The following is a 24,632-nucleotide window of genomic DNA, read 5'->3' on the forward strand; positions in this document are numbered from 1 at the left end:
ACATGAGCTGTGAATAAATATTGACATGGATGAACGTTGTTTAAAAAAAATCAGCAGTGTGGCAATTTTTATCAGCCAAATTCTTCTGTGATAAAGCAGAAGCAACGAGTAAGGCCAGAAGCTTTTGGACAGAAGCTTTTAATTCCTCAACTGTGAAAGCTGATCTTGCACTTTCTCCTCCACTTGCAAGTATAGGAAAAGCTAACCTTCAGTCTGTAGCTCAAAGTATCTACAAGCAATAACATGTCTCTAAGGGAAGAAAGACAGAAAGTATTTTACTTTTTGACTGACGAGGACAAGCTAAGAGAGAACTTTCAAGATTGTTATACAAATTGGCCAGCAATCACACAGATTCATTTTGCATGTCTACAGTGATCAAAAATGATTTCTTATTGAACAGAACTGAAATAATTACAACTGCTCAGAATGGATTTCAGAATGGCATTATCAGCTATGAAAGAGTCAGAAGCAATATAAAAAAAATACATGATCACGGACAATCTGAACGTAAAGTACTTCTTCAAAGCAGCGCAGGCCTTTTATGACTTCTGCCTTCATCTTCCTCCTCTCCTCCCCTTCATGCTCCTAAATATTTCTGGGACTATTCAAATGACTTAAAACAAATAAAATTTGTGCATAAGAAACTCCTTTGGCTAAAAACATGAGGGCTTATTACCACATTTCTTTACTGGCACAAAATCTGAGAAAAGCCTCAAGGTGCAAATGATCTGCAGTCTATTTAACATCGTGGTTATTTATTTTTATGGGCAGTCATTATTACTCTTTACCCTAAATTATAGGTACATTCCTGGCTCCATTTCCCACTGTTCTGTAATCTTTATAATAACATGGTTTTTTAGATTTCCAAATCCTCCTCAATACCTCATCAATCAAAAATGCATGTAACATCCACTAGTTGTTATACTGGGCAGAGACAGCAAACCATGGAACCATAGCTTGGACCCCAGATAAAGACCTTACTCATATCCCAGGACTGGGATATGTGCCACAGCTTGGGTAGCATGTACTAGGAAAACCTGTTTTGCAATATCTTAAACAGAGTCTTTGCATACAAACCGATATGCACTGAATTAGTGTTTAAATACCACGGTTCCTATTTTATTATGGATTACGTGCTGAACTAGTTCTGTCAAGTTTAGAACAGTATGCCATAATTTTGACTAAATCTAAGCACATGCATCTTTTTCCATGGAAACAGTATTACAAGTATGCCCATTTCTCCTGTCACAGAAAATTTTCATGAATATTTTGATAAACAGCTGTTACGCTATAGTAGTTTATAGCCATAATAGCATCAGCTTCAGCAAAGAAATGACACAGCATCAGAAGTCATCACATAACACTTAATTATTTTTGTGAACAACTCAGAAAAGTATACTGTGGATCATTTCGATTTTGGGGTTTACTGGACAGGAAAAAACTTGTGCTTTGATAAAAAAAGCCCTTGGCTTGCTCATCATCTCCCCATTAAAGCTGAGCTGGGCTGCTGTCACTCTCTTCACAATACCTTTAGAGGAGAGTGGGTTTGAACAGACTAAATGATCTGGTGTTGCTCCTTTTCTGACACTGTGTTTTGTAATTGCTGAAAAGAAAGGCTGCTACAAAAAGAGGGATCCTTTAGTAAAATAAAAAATCTTTTTAAGGGCACTATATCACATATGCAAATGAGAACCATTTATTAAAATGCAAATTGCACATCACTAAAACAAACCCCAACAACCCAATACAGATGAAATTCTCCTAGAAAGATCTGTACGATTTAGAAGAAACCAACCTCTATAGGCTACTTTGAAAATTGTACCCTACCTGCATCGAAGGCTCCTTGACACGTTCAGGAGGACAATGATGTCAGATGCCCAGCACTGTTAATTCTCACCTGCCTGTCTACATCCCCTCTCGCCTGTTTCTTTTATTTCTTTCTATACTTGATGAGATTTATTCATCAGGATTAACAACTACGTATTGAACTACACAGGCTGCGATGACTATCTGGTGCTTCGGACCGTGCTTAACATGCTCATTTTATCCTGTGGGAAGTCTTAAGAGACGTACAAATATATTGCCAGACTGTAAAAACAGAAGATAAGTGACATGGGAAAGTCAGAATGATCCAGACAGGAGAACTAACTCATGATACCATGAAAACAAGCACTTTGTAGACAGCAGCGATGAAGGACATATCATTAAAATCATCTAAGCAGCACGTGTGCCTTTCATGTAAACATTTGTATTGGATGGGGTGTTCTAGTTATTAAATCCGTGGACCAAGAATTAGGATACTTAAGTCCATACAGTGCCACAGACATTTTGGCTTAACCACTGTACACAGTGCTTTCTGCCTCACCTTCTCAAATATAAAAGGAAGGAAAACAGTATTTTCTTTCTTTTATTCACTGTTTATCTCGTCCATTGACTAAGTAAACGCACTGGGCCATGGATAACTTCTTGCTACACACGTGCTTGACAATGGGCCCATAAAAGATTTCATGGTACTCAAATAAGGTGACAATATAGCTGTAAGAGAAAACTGCTCTTGTTTATACACTCAAAAGGAGAAAGCATAACATCCTCAAGAACAGTAAAGGAAACACAGTAGTACCCAAACCCCTCAACTTTCCTCCAAAGCAGCATATATGTCATTAAAATTCTTCCTGTGCTTCGGTAAGAAACAGTAGTGGCCAGCATTGACTTTTCAGTAGACATGCCGTTTACGTCAGTAGCAGATAAAAATAAATAAATAAACGTAAACTTGGTAAGTTCCGCAATAATCCTGCTGTGAAAAGCAGCATGAAGTCCTTTGTTTGTTTTCTCTCAGAACCACCTTTCTGATGTTAAAGAGGGGGGGAAAGGGGGGAAAACAAAGAGAAAAAAGAAGGCAATTCTCTTGTGAGCTTCAGTAAGTAACCCTTCCCTACTACTCTGGCCCGAGTCGAGGATGCATATGACGTGGTATTACCACACAGGTATTCAGATAGATTCTGAGCCACAGTGGGTTGAAGTCAAGAAAAGGAACCACATCCCATAAGCAGAATTACTAAATCTTTCTCTAAACAAATACAAAGACTGCAGACGGCAGGTGCCAGACCCTTTGTTAATTGTGCCCCAAGGCTCCAAAGCTCCCTGCCTTATGACATTAGATCAAGCTCCCTTCTTTCCCTGCTTTCAAAATTCCCATTCTTTCAAGCTTTTTGACTTGCTTAGCCAAGCTCCACAGATTATTGCATTGTAAGTGCCCAGAGACACTCTCCATAAAAGATACTTCATAAATGCAGATTGCTTTGTTAATCAGAATCTCTTCGCTCTCTCCGGCTTGTTAGCCAAAGCAGCTCTTCAAGCCTTTCCCAGTGCTGCTAGTTTTTCTCTCTTTTTTCCCTTTTCTTTATTAAGCATCAAGGCAACGACATATGAAAACATGAACTTAAAAAAAAAAATAATTCAGCTATGCAACAAGCATAGCAAAATGTAGGAGGAGGATTTGAATCAGTTAGAGAAGGTTTTGTAATTGCTCAAAAGCACACCCAAACTCATCAAATGCAACCCTATTATTTCCTGGGTCATACAAGCAATCTGTGGGATTGTCCTTAAAATTCCTCTGGCTGTACATACCCATATGTCATTTCTTCTATGTTTGTATGAGATAACGCTCAATTCTGCTTGTCTAGGCTTCTCACAGAGTATTAGAGTTACATGAGGGAAAAGGTAAAAAGCATGAGTTGACTAATGAAATCTGTGAGAGCGCGCTTTTTTGTCTAAATATTGGAGTGATTGTCAAGGAGACAGAAGCTCTGACCGTATTTCATCTTCACATTATGATTGTCATTGTTCATAGACTAAAAGACATCTGACAGCCATCCTAAGATTTAAGATTCATAAGTATCTTTTCAATGACATATTTCAGTGCATTTGATTACTGAAATTACAATATGATCTATTTCACACTGCCCCCCTCCCCCTTCTAATTTAAACATGTTATCTATCAAGCTCTCATTAGAGAGGTTAAATCTCATCAAGCTGTTCTTAAGCGTCTCCAAGTCTATTCCCAAATCAAGAATCACCAAAATATTAGTACTGATGATGATCAATCAAAACATTTAAACTACTTTAAAAGAGGAGCAGAAAGTTTGCATATGTCTTGGATAGAATTCACCCGTAAGCTTCCATTTATTCTGTTGCCACGTAGAGCTTGGCCAACAAGATCAAAATACCCAAGATCAATATTTGGATGAAGGCTTCCTAGTATCTAACTAGGCACTACAGGAAATGTTCACAGTTATGAAGCAGTAATTCTCCTTCTGAGTTACTCTCCTAATACACTGTCAACAAACTTTTAAGCTACTTGGGGTTACACTTTAGGATGCGATACAAAACTGACATATTGTCTAGCTGTGATGCTCAAAAAATCTGTGGCCAGCTGACTACGTTTTACCTATAGGGAAAGGAATATTTAGATGCTTCCACACTGACCTAAATTTGCTCCCAAAATGCCTGAGCTTAGTAGTAAGGAATATAGCTGTAGCTTAGTGAGTAGGCAGGGAAGCTCTACAGAGATGAAGGTGCTTTCCTCAGAAGCTCAGCAGATAATGGCGGACTAATACAGAGAGCATACTACATGTATGCATACATAGCACCGCTCATCCTCAAAGATTTTAAATTAATAGTACAAAAATATTGCTCAGCAATTGATTTGGAATGAACTTATGAGAAGTATCAACGCAGCAATAACTCACTGCATATGACATCATAACCTCTACGTGTACACGTATCTTGTTCCTCCCCTCCCTCAACATTTCATTACCCTGCAAGTGAAGACTTGGCTGAAAATCTGAAAAGCCTCATCATATATCCAGCCATATGTGCATGGCTAAAACACCTGCACGTAGTTGTTTTAAAGCATAGAGACGCCTAGCATGTGTATGGATTTCCTCCCCATAATCTGTGCAGGTTTAACCACAGCCAGGGGGAGAAACTGCCTAGAGATTCCCCTCTTGTGCTAACATATTTGCTTCCAACAAAGTACTTCAAACCTACAGATCAGAGGAACCGTTCCCTTGACTGATTGAAAAATCTTTTGTATTAAGCTTATGAAATCTGGGAATTGGCAAGAAACAAAAATCAGATGTCTTTTTTTATTAGGAAATAATAGAATAGTATTTGGAAAAAAATAAGATTTATCTCAAAATCCATAAATTAGGGCAGTTCAAAATACCTACAAACTGGTATTAAATAGTTTGCTTTGGAACTTAAGAAAAAAAAATCTTCTGAACCCCTGAAGAAAACACAATAACAAAACAAGTAAAAACTTAGGATAAGGATTGCACTAGTTCTTTTACTTAAAAAGTATAAATCTTAGCTCCACCATCCAAATTTTGGTTTTTGCTTTGCATTTCACTCTTTGCTCCACCACCATACTTAAAAATACTTACAATGAAAGGTAAAGTGAGTTCGAACTTCACAGATCAAAATGATTAGAACTTGCTGTCGCACCTCTATTTATTTAAAAGTACTTTCTGAAGAAGGAACCAGTTAAAATTCAGTGTTATCAGAATAATTCTGTTTGAATTTTAAATAACTCCTATAACATCAACCAAAATAGTTATAGGTTTATAGATATAATATATATAACTATATAATAGTTTATAGATTTTAAAACCGGGTTCCTTACCGTCAAGACCTCGGTCTTACGAATCAGATGCCGTTTGCCTTCCCTAACCGTCTATATGGGATTGAAGTAGTGCAGAGCTTTTTAAGCCAACTTCGAAACTGGCACCTTCTGAAATTTCTGCAGAATAGCTCTACATTTGGTCTCTCACATACGTAAAACCAAACCCCAAACAACCTCCAGAACTTCACAGTAGCAGCATTAATGCTTCACCTTTCCTGCCTGCGGTAGTGAAAAAAAGAATGACAGAGTAAGATCCGACTCCCTGGTGAAACACTGTAGCTTCTTTAGGGGGCATGTCGACAAGGAATTATTTTAGATCCTAAATATTAATCTGTCAGGAAAATACCGTCTCTTTGCAGGATGGACGATTTAAGGTTACACGTGCATTCCTGCTTGTGACTTTTCTTACGTGGATCTCCCACTCAGTGCATTTCTAGCCACCGTATCAGCCACAGCAAGCTGGCATCTGTTCTCACTGGCCAAGTCACCACTAGAACGGTTTCAAGTTTTCTTTGTGCTCTGCAGAACATACCTGCACTTTGCATTTTTTCTTTATTTATTTACAAAACTGCAATTCATATTTTAGCTTCTCATGGGAACTTTTTCTGCCTGAATGATGTTTCCTGTATCTCCCAAAGGAATGCCATTTACAAGTCTTGCAATCTATTTTAACTAGTTCGCTTTGTCCAGATCTGAACAGCTATCTTCCCTAAACACGCAGACAGCAGGAAAAAAAGCACATAAGGTTTGGCAGAAGAAGAGAATTTACAGACCTCAACAATATTTCAAGCTCTCTCTCCTTTGTAGCATCTCTTGATGTTCTAATTCTGCTCATTTGTGGCACCACTGAATAAAACCATTATACTCCTTTATTGCAAACAGATTTTTCAACACAAAAAATAATTTAGCTGACAGCTTCTCTTTCACTTAATTATTAAACTCACCGTGGTAAAGGGATTACTTTTTATAATGACAAAGTGGAACAAAAGTGAAAAGAAAGCAGCGCGATGATTAACAGTTAGGAGAGGGACTCCTTCAGCTATACTCCACGTGTCTACTGTCATTGTTATCTAGCATCAGATTACAGGACAGAGGCAAACTTTACATCCACGATTAGCAGCTGAGTGGATGTCTACATATCTCTTTTTTACCTTACTGCAGTTTCACCCGGTATTTCTTTTTCTTGACACATCAGGTACTTCACATCAGTAATGGCTGGCATTAGACAGCACCAAATTGCTTCTGAATGACCTAATAGCTTATATTTAATATATTTATTATAAAGTTGCTCTCTTTTTTTCCCCTCATGGAATTTATCATTCACTGCCTTTAAGAAGAAGGAGACAATCTGCCAATTTAATTAATTGCGTGGGTTTGGGAGGGGCAGTGGGGTGAGTTTGGGTGGAGTTGCCAACCTTCTTGCTTTAAGATATATTCCGGCTCTTCCATCAGGGCCCAAGGGATTATTTCCATTGAGCCTGCTCCTTTTATTTCATGGAAATAAAAATGACTGTTAAAACAGGCTGCTCCCACTCACAGTTCACCAAAAATACCATCTGGGAGTTGCCTCCCTCCTATGAGGAAGAGGTAGAGATGGGATAGATGCAGTTTTTCTAAGCCCATCTCTCACTAAATACAGTGCTAAAGCTGCTACAGTTGCCACTATCGCAGCAGCCGGTGGTGAGGAAGCTGAGCTAGCGTGGGGAAATCCAGCACGTTGGCGTGGTAGCCCTATAATTTCGGCACACGCACATCCTAACTCCACTCAGACCAGACATGAACGCTAATTTAGTTCTCTATTAATTGTGAGAAGCCACGTCTACTACTACAAGTGGTTTTGAAAGACCTAACTCGGGCCATGTGCTCTTTCCACCTCTCTGTATGGGACCCAACACTGAGCAAAAGTAAAAGAAAACAAATTCAGGGATTGCGGTCTTGCTTGGTGTTTAAGTAGACATCACAAGGGTGGCTTGCACCCCTCTCTGTATAGCATTCCTGTGAAAGGAGTCTTGTTCGCTAGCCTTCCATTTTTTCAGCCTACTGTGCTAAATATCATTACATTTGGTAGACATTCTAACAGAACTGCAATACAAATCTGTTTCACTTGAGAAGCAAGGTCTACGGTTCCTTAGGTTTTATAACATAGCGCTTAGCACAAATTCGCTGAATTTTTCCAGTGCTTCACTATGTGATTTTAGGAGTCTATTTCCCCCAGTGGCACGCAAGTACTAAAATTGCACTGCATTGCATTTTGCTCTCAGTAGGTGGGAAAGTGCATACTCAATGGGTTATTCTCCATTCTTTATTTCAGTTTTATGCAGCCACAGGTGGGGGGTCTTTCAGGTGGTTGCCTAGGTTTACTAGGCACTTCAGAGTCATAGACGAGCTTTCTTAAAAGGGTCTTACAAACCACACCGACATTGTCAAGCATGCAGTAAGAGAATTTCATCCTGTGTAAATAGAAATAACTTTCAAAATCTGTCAAACTGTAAAAGGCAACACAATGAATATCAACACAAAAAGGATCAACCATCCTGTGTTTGGCAAGGGACACAAAACAATTTCACTCGTTTATACTTATTGTTTACCTGTCTCCGCCCCTTCTTCTCCCCAGGTGTGACACCTCTCTGCTCAAGGGCAGACAAAGCTAATGAAGGATATCACGGTACTTCCTATCATCTACTTTTCTAGCACTGAGGCTACTAACAGACCACAAAAATATCACAAAACAGGAAAAAAAGGAAGTTGTCAACCTACTTAACAGTTGCTTTCAGAGCTCTGAAAGGAACTTTGATCACCAAACATATCATTAGATCATGAATACAGATATTCATATCCTATAAAACGTTGACAGCTTTCTCTTCTTTCATAAGAGCAGGCAATGAAATCATACCAAGATACCCCTTTCTTTCCTGCAGGCAGAATTAAAGAAAGGAACCTTCACCCACTCCTAGCGCGGCACACACACTGAACGAAGAAATGCAAACTGCATTGCATCTTTTTGGCTGTTCATAGTTTGGAAGAAACGTACACGTTATAGCAAGATGTGCACCCCATAAAGAACTAACACGCAAGGGGATAGAATAGTTTCATTGCTGTTACGCAGATAGCTGCCCTTCTGACTGTGCAGGAAATTACTTCCCCCCCCCCAGTTTTAAAGCAGGCTTCTACATGTATTCACTATGTGAGAATTAGTACTTTGTTTCTGATGACACCCACGTCCTCTTCATTCAGCTCAGTAACACTAACCACAGGACAGCGGCCAAGGTCGCACAAGCATCCTATCCTGCTAAGTAGACTAAATCCTCAGAGAAATGCAGCTCACAATGGAATATCCAAATGATTTTAATCACAAGCAATATGAAGACTCGTGAACAATATTCAGATGCAGTAGTACTTTCTGTGCGCACGTCATTTTCTTTTTCTCAACAGAGGGTTCAGCTGTTTAGAAACTGAGATGTATAAACTCAAAAATAAGATTCTATGTCCCATATGTTCAAAGGCCTATATTTGTGCATCCAAAATGGTAGCAGTCCATTAGGCAAATCAGTTTTCATAAATAATAATCCTGGTCTGCAGAATATTTTGTGACCATACAGGAATATCTCAGATGACAGCAAGCAGTTTCATCTGCCAAAGCATCAAGAGTCTCCTGAAATTTTCCTCAAAAAATGCATTAAATGAAACAATGAAAATTTACATCTTCATTGCAGACTCTAATTTTAATGAGAAAACACCATTTTTCACATTTCCAACATTTGATACATTGACTTTTAGCACGGGGCAGATAATTACCGCCTCTGGAATTAAAACATGCTCATATGACAGGATATTCAAATGGAACATGTACTGTAAAGATTTTTTCTTTAACCAACAGTATAAAGCTTTATCCTATCTGTGTACTACAGAACAGTACGGGCTGTATGGAATATAGCAACACGTGTCTATATGTTATTAAAAACAGTAAATTCCCATTTAAACAAGGGTTACAATCCGTGCACTAAACACTCATTAATGGTTATGAATCAAAATAAAGGGGGGCCCTTGTAGCAGGTGTGCACATCTATGAATTTCAATGCATTGTAAAACTGTCTGTAGCCAACAGCTTCATCATTTGGCCTTTCTGAGCTTGGAGACAGGCAATTTTTCATGATTTTACTATTTCTGGCCAAACAAAAAGTTTTTAATTAAATATACCACATGATTCCAGATGTTTGTTTATTTGTTCCAATGAGGCTGTAAAAATGCCTGGATGATAAAATTGGAGGACTCCTGCAAAAACAGGCTAGGCTGGAGTGCTAACTAAACACGGGGCTCTCTCAAGAGACTGCATTTGCACAGCACTGCGTGTGCTTTGAACCTGATTTCTCCGGAAGGGCTGTAATACTGCAGCCCATGACTGGACTTCTTTATTGTGAAAGATTATCAAGCCAAGTGGCAAATTTACTGGACTTTTTTTGTTGTTGTTGTTGTTTAAATCGCCAGTTGCAGACTCATTGCATCATTAGTTCTCCTACATATCTAAAGAAGATTGTAGATAGGTTTATGGTTTTGGATCCCAAGTTTCCACTTATAGAAGCCAATGTTTTCTATGTTTTTCTGCCACTTTATAGTCACGCTGCTTGGAGCTGGAGCATTCTCATGGTTTCTTATTGCCAGCATGACAAAATGAGCTATGTTGTGAAACATCAGACACTTTCTAGTCTACCCAAAAATATGAAGTTACAGTTTTTTCCTCATTAATCATATTCACTCTGATGTGACACTTGCATCGGTGACTAGGGCCCAAGCTGCTAGGTTAGTTTTGGCAAGTAAGGGAAAAGTTGCAATGAAAACCTCGGAAATTATGGGAATAGTGACAAAAATATGGAAAATGGTCAGGTCTTCAACAGTCAGATTGGGGAATGTGCACTGTGGAAAAACGAAAGGCTCCGTAATATTTGGAAAAAAATGCTGACAGTTTTGAAAGGCTGCCTGAGTCTTAGCCTCCTAATGCCCATTAGATGCAGAATGGGAATTTTGTGACCAACTCCTTAGATATTTAATAAAATTTTAATCTAAATTTGATTAACCACCTAAGTACTCTCTTTTTGTCTTTCAAAGTCTTGCCGCAGAGAAACACACGTATTTTATTCCCACAGAGACATAGCACTCCACGAAGTGATCCTCCTAGAACTTACAGCTGGTCAGCTTGGTCACACCCCTTGGGTTCGCTTTCAAACCACAGAACACAGAGAAGGCTCACAAATTAAAATATGCTGTCATCTAAAACCAAATCTTAACTTTTCTGACCATCAAGAAGGACTTCGCACAAAACTGCAAGTCACTTGATATATCATCCCCAACTCATTCACCCCACCCTAGTTTCACATGACTAGTTGCTCTCATCATTGCAATATATAACAAGATAACAGTACATTTTTATGCCGAAGCTTTAATAATCTACAGTATCCTGATTCAAATCCAACATTCCTTGTATACACAGACAAGAAATTGTTGACCCTGTAAGTGACAAGAACGTGAATCCAATGACCCAGGAAATTTATTTCTTGAACCATATTAGTCAAGGTCACACTCAAATCCAACCACAATTTATTCCACATTTGGGAAAGTCTTTGTGCTTTACAGAGAAACATGCAGGCGCTGGCAGAGACCATCACTACTGAGCAAGTGAGGTGAATTGGTCCACAAAAGACCACTGCTATTGGTGGTGGGTCTATTACAGTAAACAAATAGATTAGGGCTACATGAGACCTTCCTTAATCTGCTCTTTCATTACTGCCCAGCAATAAACCACGCCACGGCTGAGAGCTGAATGCGTCATGTGTATGTGTACCGGACTTCTCGATTCCTTTGAAAGGCAACATCAGTGACTGCGTGTCTATTCACACAACGGGGACAGACGTCTAATGCATTTGCAGACTCGGGGCAAATACCAATACAGGTGGGCTTCTGTTATCAGATGGAAGTATTTCACGGCAGTAAGCCTCTCTAAGGAAACGTGCCTTCTAGCATTTCTCCCCACCTATGTTGTTTCACTCATCCCTTCTACCTATTCTTCTACCCCCCAGAGCAACCACATCAGAAAAACTGAGGAGGCAGTAAACTAGAGTGCAGCTTGGAAGGGAAAAATCACAGTTAGAGGTAAGAAATTAGCTGCACCACTGAAGAAACAGACATGGGTCAGTACCGTTCACCTCATCTCCAAGTCTAAGGTTTGGCAGGTCTACAGGCACAAGCAGGGGCCATCCAGCAGTGGCTATGAGAAAGGCCTGGCCTGCTTTTCTCTCAACTGCACCAGAAACAGCTCGCAACAGTTCTTTAAACATCTGACATTACCTTCTCACACCTCCAGACTGCAAGGACTCCAATCCACCTCTGACAGATTTTCTCTTTCGAATCCCTTTAACTAAGAGAAACTAGCTAAGACAGGAAAACATAATCTTTTCTTAACCAAGTCTTCCCTCACATTGGCACTCATCTTTACCATCACCTTGCTTTCCATCCTTCTTCTATGTCTCTCGTACTTCCATTAATGTTCATTTCCCAAACTGAAAAGCTAAGCAAGGCCCTAGAACCCAATTTCTCATTTCACACAGGCAAGCCAAATGAGATTTTTTTTCTTTTTTTTTTTTTTTCCCCATAACAGACTCCTTATTTTAGTCTTCTCCCACAGTGCCAAAAAGACAAGGATTTCTACCCACTCCCCTTGGGGCTAAGTCATGAGCACAGCACAACTCACTGTTGGGACATATTTCCTGGCATTAATAGGAAATGTCACAGCTTATTTTTGAGTGTTCCTGCCCCTGGAAAATATGATCTTGTCTGTTCCATGCTACCGTGCACTTCTTTTGTTTGTTTGTTTTAAGGTTATTCATCTCATGGTCAGAAGATCCTGGCCTAAGAGGTATGCAGTCTGTCATTCACCATAACATCATGCAGCTTAAAAACCATGGTATTTTCAAAGGACACCTCACGTAAACAAAGAAAGAAAATTTCTCACTATTCACAGCATCTCTGCCTGACACAGAACTTCCATATATTGCATCTGCTTGCAGTTCTCTTATTCATCCTATACTTAGTTATGAGACAAGTTAAAGCAAATACTTCTTACATACATATATAGACACCTTTTGTTAAAAAATTGTTTAGGACTCCTCAGATTAACTGAATGATAAAGTACTACCCACAGGTTTCTTATTATTATTCTTCTCTTTTTGGACAGCACACAATGAGCTGCTTTATGCAGATATACAGAAAAATCAATTGATAAGCATAAAGCGCAGTTCACATTAAGAAAACTAACTAATTATGATAAGTTGCTACATAAATTGCTTTGTGACTTTCCCAGCAATCAATTTCAAACTCTAAATAAGCCTCTGGCTTGAAAACACAATGAGTACCTAACAACTGTGTCAATAACAACAACAGAGAAGACTGCAGTGATAATATAAACAGGATAATTATCTTTCTGGAAGTAAGTTTTTATGCAAACCGATTTCCTTTTCTTTTTATGTCTGTGATTTAAAGACAGCATGGCTTTTCAGAGTGCATGTGCATTGAGTTGAAAGCCTTCAAAAATAAGAACTTTGTGTATTACCATTTATTATTAAGAAGTGTTTGTCAATTTTATAATTTTACTTCAGAGAGTTTAAAGTATTATCTGAAAAGTCTAGACCCAATCCTTGAAGGATCGATAGACATTATTAGTTCCAGATGAACCTGAGAATATTTATTTCTGAAGTATGAGCAGGCTGAGCAAATTGAAGTAGAACAGGTAAATCCCCGGAGGACAGTGTGGGCCTTTCACGCATCACATCAATTATATTACTCCCTCTGGCTCTCCAAAAATTCTACCTTTTTCCTTCAACACCAAATTTTGAAAGTAGTAGGTCTCCTTTGACATCTATTGGATTGTAAATTCCAGCACAACTGGATGGCCCAATGCTTGTTGTGCAATCTAAAGTACACTTCTGTCTTGACCTAGTGCATACCTCAACTCCTACAAAGCTAGCAGCTGGCTTTCATGCATGGTACACCCTAAAAAGCAGTCAGAATGCATTCTGTATAGTCATACCAGTCATTACTGAAAATTTAATATGCCAAACACTCTGAGTACAATAGCACAGCATAATGATCACAGAAAAAAAAAACAACAGACCAAGTGCAGGTGTCTCTCTAACAGACTATACGCCTACATGCTTTTGCTTGCGAAAGTTTGGAAAGATCTTCATTCCAAAAGAAATCTTCAGCACACTCCTGTTAGACAAAAAGAGAATCTGAGAGCAGAAGGAACGTCTCTTTCCCTTTGTTCAAAAATGCTTTATAAAATTACCTTCAGAGGGTTAATAGGAAGCTTAAAAATATTCTGTCTCTGGCTTTCTGGGCATTGCTTCTGAATGCAGTTTATGACTTTCAAACTCAGATTAGACTGTTTCAGAAAACAAGAAAATGTGTCTGTCAGTTGACTCAAACATTTTGGTAGAATAAATAACAGTTTTTCATTTGGGGACTCATCACTGAAATATAAAATGGGAAAACATAATGTCTGCGCATACCAGCACACTTGGATAATTAACGGAATAGACACCAAAACAGGACAGTGGATTTGTTCAGGAAGTTCTTACAAGCCAGAATAGATTGGAACTATTAAACCTTGGCATAAATCCAAGCTAAGGCTCTAAAAACTACTTACATAAATACAGGCTTAGTTTTTAATGGAAACTGCTGCTTCTTCCTTTTACCAGCAAGCTATGGGGCAGACTTACCACTGGTTGTTCCCAGAAACAAGAGCGCAAGAAAAGGAGCCATTTGTAAAATGTTACTGGAAACCAAATGGCTTTGGCAAATGAATAGGTTTTCAAGTAAATCAGGTAATAGACAATGTTATAAAATATCTGTTTATACAAAGGGCATCCAGCACTTTTTTTTTAATGGGAAAAGCAGATTTTCATGATAGTCATGATTTAGTAATATTGCTTCTCAAGAGACAGAATGATAAATTACTATTTTCCCCACCAACTGGAAAGCACTGTTCTTTTTAGAAGGCAATTTGAGTTTGAATGCTTACACATAACAAAGGAACTTCCTTAGCAAAGATGCCATTATGAAAAAGGAATATACAACCTGAGGGGGGTGGAGGGTGGGGAGCCTTTTTCCACGCATCAAGCAAATTATCCTTAAAATTACATTATTACAATTTTAAAATTTCTTTTTCCATCAATTTCAACTATGTTAAGAACTGAAAGCTCTATTTTAAGATTTTATATATACCCAAGTTAATAAATTGTCGATAAGGAACAGAAGGGTACCTGGGCCATACATACAAACCACTAAAAAAAAAAAAAAAAAAAGACATAAACAAACACAATTTTTGGAGCAAGTTTCTACTAAACTGCACTACATTCCATTACTTTTGTGCATTGGGAGCATGGCCATTTCTAGTTAAAAAAAACAATAACTTTTTTTTTTTTCTTAAAGGTAGATAGTTCTGGACAAGCAGAAAGAAAGGTGGGGCCCCATTTTATTTTGTTTCATCAGAAAATTTGAAAACTAGAACCATACAAGCAATGGAATTTAAAAATAAGTGAAGCACGTTGTATGACAGGAAGACGTGTCTTTAAACTGACTTGTTTTATCTGGGTAAGAGAATTGTACAAATTTCACACAAGTAAATCACTGGTGTCTAAAACCATATAAAATGAAATACAAAATGCTAGTTTAACAAAGACCAAGGAAAGACCCTTAGGAGTTTGAGATCATTGCTTTGGAACCAAAACAAAAAAAAAGCTAGCTATAAAATTACCACTTTGCAAGGCTTGCCTAATGGGACAGCAATTAGATCTCATAAAGAATCAAATCATATTGCTGCCGGGTGCCCAAAACCTGCATAGAAGGCCAATGTATTTTCTGCTAAAAAATGTGAACAGTGGGACCGAGTAAAGGTTCAACTCAGAAAAGTGGGTCTAAGCAACAAAGTGATTTAAGGGAAGACAACTTTCCCAAGATGGGGAGAAATTTTCTAAAGCTTAAAAATGTGTATCCAATATTTACTGCTCTCTTCATGTACTCATATACTCAAGCATCATAACACTTGATATAATATTTACAGTGATTATTCCATATCATTCCATGCTGATGCCGCACTGTCATATGCTGTTTCTGTGGGCTCTGAAAGTGAGAGAGAGACCTTTATAATTCCTGAATATTGTCTATACAAAATATGGAGTCAACCCAAAAAGACCAGATCCTGTCTGGAAATAATATACTGTATGTATGAACATGAAAGCTCTAAGATGCATGGTGCGATGCATGCAGAATTACATGCTTTTGCTCTCCCTGCAAAACTCATAGCTAAGTAGAGTGAGAAATGTCCAAGTAAAACTGTACCATTCAAATACATCCAGCTTGCTCCTGCTCCCCCCTCCCAATCCCCCCAAAATCAATTTACAGCTGTACCAAACCATTTGCCAGAGTTTCAGATTCTGGTAAACACAAGTTCCTCCAGGGACAAATAAGAGCACTCACAAACTTACAGCATTCTTCTTTCCAGTTTGCATTGAAAACTGCCAATATTTACATATGGAACAGCTGATTCAATCATTTTTTTACAGCACTGAAAGCATTCAGTGAAGAAAAAAATTAAAGATATTCAGAACCTAAAATAGCATGTTTAAGTATTTCATTCTTTTCTTGGAGATTTTTCTATTGACTCCAATTAATCTTTTATGGGCTTGTGAACTTAGGGATTTTTCTTTGTATAAAAGAAGTTGATTGAGTTAATGGGCCCTGCCAGCAGGTTGTTCCAAGCTTTATTTACAACACCTGGAATTTTGGAAAGTCTTCTTAATTATTTCCTTGTGAGTATATTTTTTATATATATATATAAACTTATTGGATCATGCTAACAATGTCTCTTTTAGGGCCAATTTTGCCCTTTTTTTGGATGACACTCTCTTCTGCATTCACTTTATTTATAACTGTGCTTAATCATCAAGGAAATTTTCAGCACATGTTTAACATGCAAAGCAGAATATTTCTGGGAAGAGTAAAGACAGAAGCAATAAAGAATTATGTGAACAGCTAAGGGTAAAAAGTTGATAATTTGGGGAATATAATTTTCCCCTTTCGTAGTAAGAGAGCAGGCATTCTCAAACCCTAGCGAAGACAGTGGTACTTAGAACCTGGTAAGCTCCAGCTCTGAATGGACACCCATATAGACATGTCTGCAACGCCTACTAGAGCCACACAATTGCTTTATTGCAAGAGAAGTCAATCAATACCGCAGGCACACAACTTTTGATGTTTAATGCTACTAGCATTTCTTTTGCCAAGTCAGATTCCAAAATCAGCCATGATGCCACACTTCTAATTCACTATCATCTAAATAAACAGATCTGAGGATACCTGGCTTTTAATGGCACTTTTTATGTATTTTTATAGAACTTAGGTATTTACAACATTCTCCTTATTGTCTTAACTAGACCCTAACCATTTAATCCAACACCAGAAATCCAACCTCAAAGCAAATACGCTTACCTGAAAATCAAAGCCACAACACATATCTTGGGAATGGGAGGAGCAGGGGGTTGCAGTTATTTTAATTTGTTTTTTTTTTTTAATCTCTGAAGACCAGGTATGTGTTCAAATCCAGGATTTTGGTTTGGTCCTTTCTCTTCAAAAAGTATCAGTTGCTACCTGAGCTCATTGTCAGAACACAACGCACTACAGCACTTTCAGGACATCTAATTTCCAGTACACCATATCAGTTTACACCAAGAGCGGGATGTAGCTTCACACCCATCTTTAGCCCTGGCACAACGGCATTGATATAGGCTGCAACAAATTAAAGTCTAATCAGTTGCTTTCCTCATCCCCCTTCCCACCTGAATCACGGATCCTTGTTCAGTTGCATTGCCTGCCTGACTCCTTCAGAAGGTTTCAAGTAATAAGGCATTCCACTACGGCTGCCTCAATCTTCTGCAGTGCTGCGTAATTTGAACATACGCTAAAACTAAGCTACCATCAATTCATAAATGTAAGACTGACTTTGATTCTGGTGTCCTACACAAAACCTGCCTCTATGCAAATGGTTTACATGATCGACGTGTATCATGATCAATCTGTAATGTGGGAAATAAGTAAAAGTATTGTTGCTCTGGTTTTAAGCTGAAAAATGCTGCAAGCTTTATAAATGTCTCCTTTTTACAACAAAGGTGAAAGAGCTTGGAATGCACCCTTCCTGACTGCTTCAGTTTTTCACCTGTTCCCTGAACTTTTTGCTCCATAGGTATGCAGAAGGAATTTGAGAATTTGCCTAAGGTGCTTTTTAAGTTCTAAGGATTGGTGGAAAAGGAAATGGAACACTGATCCGCCTTTAATGTTGAAAAACAGAGAAGAAGCCCTTTTTATTGCAATGAAAATGTGTTAACATTTCAAAATTATAGCCCTAAATTGTTAAACTGCCAAAAAGCTCTCTCTTTACAAATATTAGAAAGTTTACAAATTCTCTCAAAATTACCAATGCTGCATGTAATCATCTACTTAGCAATATTTAAGTACTCTAACCTCTTTACGTTTTTTCTCTCACACACAAAAAAATATCACTGAATGTTATTATCCATAGATTTATTTGCTTTCCCAGTAGACTACCTTTAAATCCTATTTAATACGAGTTAAAATCTGTAGTCTTGACAGGTATGGTTTTCTCATCTAGCGCTTGAAAGGCACAGTGTTCTCTGTAAAGCGCCAATGCAGCAGCAACTAATACAGAGGAGGCCTTACAGCAAAGCCTACCACCTTGCAGCAGTTCATACCGAGAAAAGTTTAGTTCATACCTCTGTGATTGGTGAGGTCTCTGGATCCCGAAGGCAGAGGTGTATAGTACATCTCTGGAGAGGTGGAGGCAGCATCACTGGAGGCCTGTGTGATAAAACAAATATTATCAGTACTCTGAGTGAAAGTCAATGACTACGCAAAGAGGCTGCACCTGCAAGGTGAGTTCTATGATGTGGTTACAGGTGCACAGAGTCGCCAGCCAATGGAGGATTAATTTGGTTTTGTTAAGGCTGCCGGCAATCCTTCAAGGTAGTTGTACTCACAAGAGTTTACACAATGATATTAGGTATCATTACCAAAAGAATATTTTCATACAGCTCACAGCTTCAGAATACTACCATCTTTATTAGGAAATCTCTGGGCAATGTTAAAAATGTTCCTCTTGGTGAAACAGATTAATATTTACCTGAAGGAAGTTATGAGCGAGTCCATATGTGAGAAAGGAGACAGAAAATAGAAAGCTGGCATAAGACACCATACTTTTCAGAACTAAGCAAAAAACTGATTCTTCCATTCCACTGTCCTGTGAGCTAAATGAAGGGATCTCTTAAAAATTATAATGCCTATAATGCAAAAAAGTGGACAAGTATATAGAATTGTTAATAATAAACACTTAAAACCCACACGGGAAGTCTAATGCATTTAAAGAAGTAAGTACCAAAAAGACTTGCTCAGAATCCTTAAAAGCAAAATGTTAAGGGAGAAGAGAGGAAACCCAAATCCTTTCCCATAATAAAAATTTCAAGATCCTATGATTCCGATTTAAAACGATTAGACCGTGGAGCTATAGTTTGCAATAAACTAATCTTCATCCAGTTGGAGGTTTCATCTTTAAGGAAAGAACAATATAAAGCCAAGACAAGCCACATTTACCACCTTGCTTTTTAGTTACAGAGCAGCAGGTTGTGTTGTTAGGAGGAGATATGAAAATAAAGGATCGTGTTGGTGAATATGAATCGTCATCACAGTTTTTAAAATTTAGCTTAAGTTAGATGGATTGATATCATGGTAGCGACATGTCCAGCTTCAGGTATAGAGTTTGCTCTGGAGGGTTTACAATCTACCCATTGCAACGTACAGAAAAAGATGATGGGTCTTAATAGAAGACACAAAGTGTTCACTAAAAGTGTTCACTAAAAAGTTACATGATAATTTCTAATAAAAGAGATAAGGCAAATAAAGAGAAGAAATACAAAAGCTAAACTATTTCTTGAATCTCATGATAATTTACTAAAGGGAGTCTTGAGGAAATAATTGCTACCTTCTATGCAGGTTGTTCCCTAATGATATATTGGCATATAAGCTGCAAAAGTCAATCCAAGGAATCCACCTCAACCTTACTTCTTGTTTTGTAATTAATCATATCCCCAAAATTTATTTTTTTTTTAATTGAAATGAATTCAAAACCAGATTTACAATGTCTGGTTAAGAGAAAAGTGTAAAATAGCGCTATAATGTTTTGGAGAAGAAAAGGCTTAAATACTAATTCAAATCTTAATTGCCAGACTAAACCTGAGAACAACAATCAGAAATCCACAATAATGAAAATTAATCATGGTAATAGTTTGTTAAGGGCTGTAACTTAGAAATCTTCTTTGTCATAGCTGTTGGACTCCTAGATGATAGAACATTAAAATGTTAAGAGGTAAATGACTGAGTAGATAAGTATACTAAGCCTTTGCTTTTGGAGACCAGCTGTCAATTTCTATGTCAGACCATAGCTACAGTCCCGTTTTTGTCCCTAGCAAAAATCAGGTCATAACTTGAAGATCCATCATGCATCAAAACAAACATCTTAATAGAGACAGGTTTGCCTAACCAGCAAGGGTGCTCCTTATTGGATACGAATAAAAATCTAGAAAATCCTGCCTCCGCTTTCTCACCTCCTTTTCAGAGAGGTCATGTTATGGAGGCAACTCTCACCTTCAGCTGGAATGAATAATCCTTTGATTTTAGCGAACTGTAAACACGCAGCTCAATCTACCCTGGACTATGAAGTATTGGAAATCTTCCCTCTGATGACCAATATGAGCTGAGGGCACATAACACCTCAGAGGATGAGATAGGTGCCCCTAACACCCAGCAATTAACATCTGAAATGAATTCCAAGAACAGGCATCTGTTCACCACTATCTCTTTTCTTTGGGCCTAGTTGTTCTGGGTAAGACAAGAAGAAAAATGTCACTAACTATTTAACATAAGACTTCATCCCTGTAAATCACTCCAAAAGCTGGAGGAATAAGTGGTCTCATACTGTACACTCTAGATGTTATCTGCCTATTCAAGTGTACTTATTTGGGACTCTGATAATAGTGAAGGTTTCTCTTTGGTACTTTTAATCTCAATTTAGACTGTTGACAGCTTGATGATAGCTTTTCCTAAAATTACTGGAAGAGACTTTGCCTTTTCAGCAATATACCACTGAGTGAGCAAAACTCAAGAGCTTCTAAAAAGGATATTGGAGTGAAGGGGCAATTTAGCTTTATTTCCAATTTTAGGAGAAGCAAGAACAGGAGGGTTTGTTTATTGCTGTTTTGCTGTTATTTTATGTACAGTATATAATTCCCTGTCAAATATAGAACAGTTTTCATTACCTTTGAGCTAAGCATTCAGTTAGAGCAACTTTAATTTTATGGAATATCATCCAGGGTTAGGATTGTTTTGCACAAACACTGGCTGGAGTCCTGAATCACGTTTCCGAGTAAGCCTGCGCACCAACAGAAAGACAGCTATTTGTTTTCCCTACCACATACCGACGTTTGGCCCTAAGCTATTTTCCAAAGAGATTTGTATAGATCATATTACTCTTAATATTCACAGGAATATTTTGACAGTGACAGCACTGACATGTGACAGTTATGTCTTCAAGTATTGGTGACATATGCATCAGAAGTTCTTGTTGCAGTGGAAAGTAACTACAAATACAAATAGCTTTGAGGAAAGCTGGTTAAAATGGGCGGTAGCTTCAGTTGTATAGGAACAGGTCACCAAATAGCTCACTAAAGAAATTCTAACAGTATTATTACAGGAGAAACTTGTATTCTTGCAAGCGTTACAGCAATCCAAAAATTTGCAGTCTATCATAGTACGAGGTATAAAAGTTACAAGGCCAATAAAGTTAGACTACTCACAGCCTAAGTTATGCACATAACCAAACATTTGCTAAATTGAGGTATCTCTCTCTTCATATTACCCTGTAAGTTTTGTCCGAGCTAAGAACTGTTGTACTTGATACTAAATAGACAGATTGTAAAAGAGTACCAGATTTTCAAACCATGTTCATCAAAATTACAGATAGTGTAGAAGCTGCAGCAGGAAAAAAAACAAACCACCACCAACCAAACAAAAAAAACCCAACCAAAAAAAAACCCCAAAACCTAAACTTTGAGTCATTTTAATTAAAGCAATGGTTATTGTTTACAAAATTTTACTTTCTGTTGATGAGTAAGATGTGGCTTGATATTAGGCTATATTGGCTATAATGGAATAGCATTAATACCCATTGACAGTTAATATTCTTCTATTTGTCACATAGCTTGTATTTGTATCCTAGTATTTCTCTACTAATATTTACCCTTATCTCTAAGGCATGCCACAAATTCTTTACACACCTATACATATCAGTAACTGCAGCAGCCATTAATGCTTTATACCTGACAAATTTTACCACACGGGAAGAACAGCAGCATGTTGGCATGTTCCTGACAAGGGTTCAATAGATATACAATGCACTTATGGAAAGATGTGGTAAGTAAAATTGTTTCAATACACACATACATACAAAGGAAGATGTCCTTAGCTAAATACGTTTAATTCCAAAATATTTTCAGAGGACGTCACAGAGAGGAATCTTAGTTTGAACACGACATCATCCAAAAGAGAGATGGTAGAGTGCAGAATGAGATGTGGTAGCGAAAACCAAAATAATTAAGAAAATATTATTTACTACGGAGCTCAAGACATAGACTAAGGATTCTCTTGTGTCTGTTATCTTAGAAAGATTTTAAGTTTGGACTTTCTCCTTTGCAACATGTTTCTCATCTAGTATGGGAATATCTCAAATCTCCAGCATTTCAGAGTGTGACTCATTTCTTTCAGGGAACTGGTGAAGAGGCAAATTTCTTGGGGACAGCGTGATACTCATTCTCTAAGTCTGACCCACAATTATCAAGAAATCTTGTGTTCTGTGATACTGTTGTTTATTTCCATTCATCACAGTTTTAACACTTGTCAAAGTCATCTAATAAGGTCACAGAGAAATGACCTTAGCAATTTGAAAGCTCGTTGCCTCTCATTTGGTGATTTACAGTCAAATAAAAATGGAAAACAATATTGTGACATTGCAGTGATCAGCCCAATGGTACGTATCACATTATCAGATGCAAAACTTGGATTTAGTAAGAAAGTATAATTTATTTCAAAAGATTTTTAATACATCCACAGGGAAACTACAATTAAGAATGAAGGAAATCACTGCATTATCCATTTTTTAAACTAACAAAAACATTTCTCTAGAAAGGTATACGATTAGTGGGACAATCTGTGGTATAGTTCCAACTTAAAGGATCAACTCATACTTGCTTTTGAAAAACTTTTCCTTTTATGTAAACAAACAGTAATATTTTCCTGATAAGCTTATTCTGTCTCAAATGCACTTAATGCTTAAAATTAATCATACTTTAACAGATACATGGCTTATTACAATTTTAAGAAATGTCTGCATAAACATCTACTTAGGCTAAGGACTCATTTTGGATCTCTTGGGCCCACATATCTTCCCCAAGAGACACAATGGCAACAGTCTTCAATAATTCATATCTCTTTGGAAAACTTGCCTAAATATCTGTGTACCAATACGTCAGCATTGTGTCGATTCAACCCCTTCGTAACACTGACGGCAGCGACTCACATGTCTTAACCCATGAGTATATTGGACCATCATGATTTGTTCACATTTGTGATAAAACGTACAGAAACTTTCCACGGAACTCCTCCTTAAGATTTTTTCCCAAAAAATTTTAGACATAACTAACTAGAAATTAATTGTTTACAGATTAAATCTATATATAAAGCATGTATAAATGTGTGATGAGGAACATAGTCTGCCTAATAACAGGAAAAGATGTAAATGGATTTGCAATCCATTGCAAATGTGGTAAGTAAAATTGTTTCAATACACACATACATACAAAGGAAGATGTCCTTAGCTAAATACATTTAATTCCAAAATATTTTCAGAGGACGTCACAGAGAGGAATCTTAGTTTGAACATGACATCATCCAAAAGAGAGATGGTAGAGTGCAGAATGAGATGTGGTAGCGAAAACCAAAATAATTAAGAAAATATTATTTCTATGGAGCTCAAGACATAGACTAAGGATTCTCTTGTGTCTGTTATCTTAGAAAGATTTTAAGTTTGGACTTTCTCCTTTGCAACATGTTTCTCATCTAGTATGGGAATATCTCACATCTCCAGCATTTCAGAGTGTGACTCATTTCTTTCAGGGAACTGGTGAGTTCCAAAATTTGCAATCCATTTTGGATTGCATTTATGACATGCTTGCAGAGAGTATCAAAACACTACTTTAGAGGGACTGTTTCTTCCCATGAGTTTGCAGAGCACCAAGCACAATGGGGCTTCGATTTCACCGTGAGGTCTTTGAGAGCCTCGCGATAGCAGAACGTTACAGGAAGCAACAATACACCAAGTCTTTAACCATTCCATCCTAGGGAATGGTTAGGGAAGAACAACTTTATTTACAATGTTTTTGCTTTTCTATGAACTCAGGAACCATACAGCCGGTGAAAGAAAGGGCTAAAGTGTGAAAGAAGGGATAAAGAAAGAGACTTTAAAATATGCAAAAGCAGGACCTGACGGGACCGCTATACACGGCAGGCTACAAAAGGTCGTGCTTTCTTCTCCCTAACCATGAACTAGCCGAGAGGTCTCAAATGGGCCAGCCCGAGTTGGCGACCGATCCCAATACACTGTTATGTTCTGGAAAACCAACAGGTGGCATGGCACGCTTACGTCCGAGAGACGGCTTTCCTTGATGAAATGGAATTTCCCAGTTCCCCTGCTCCACAGCCAAGCATAGTTAACTACGAGTTT

General features: G+C 37.8%; 1 protein-coding gene across 4 annotated transcripts in view; it reads right to left on the bottom strand.

The window, feature by feature from the left end:
• Positions 1–24,632, bottom strand: part of LRMDA (leucine rich melanocyte differentiation associated) — a 689,589-nt gene that overhangs the window by 92,718 nt on the left and 572,239 nt on the right. For 3 of the 4 annotated variants that reach the window (XM_076338447.1, XM_076338450.1, XM_076338446.1), the window contains one exon: positions 18,520–18,604. The exons of the other annotated variant lie outside the window; for it this stretch is intronic. In XM_076338447.1, the coding sequence (XP_076194562.1) occupies positions 18,520–18,604 (85 nt within the window). The remainder of the gene's footprint in view (positions 1–18,519; positions 18,605–24,632) is intronic. 4 annotated transcript variants of the gene reach the window in all.

The sequence above is a fragment of the Aptenodytes patagonicus genome, chromosome 5 (genome assembly GCF_965638725.1).
Source record: "Aptenodytes patagonicus chromosome 5, bAptPat1.pri.cur, whole genome shotgun sequence".
Lineage (NCBI taxonomy): Eukaryota > Metazoa > Chordata > Aves > Sphenisciformes > Spheniscidae > Aptenodytes > Aptenodytes patagonicus.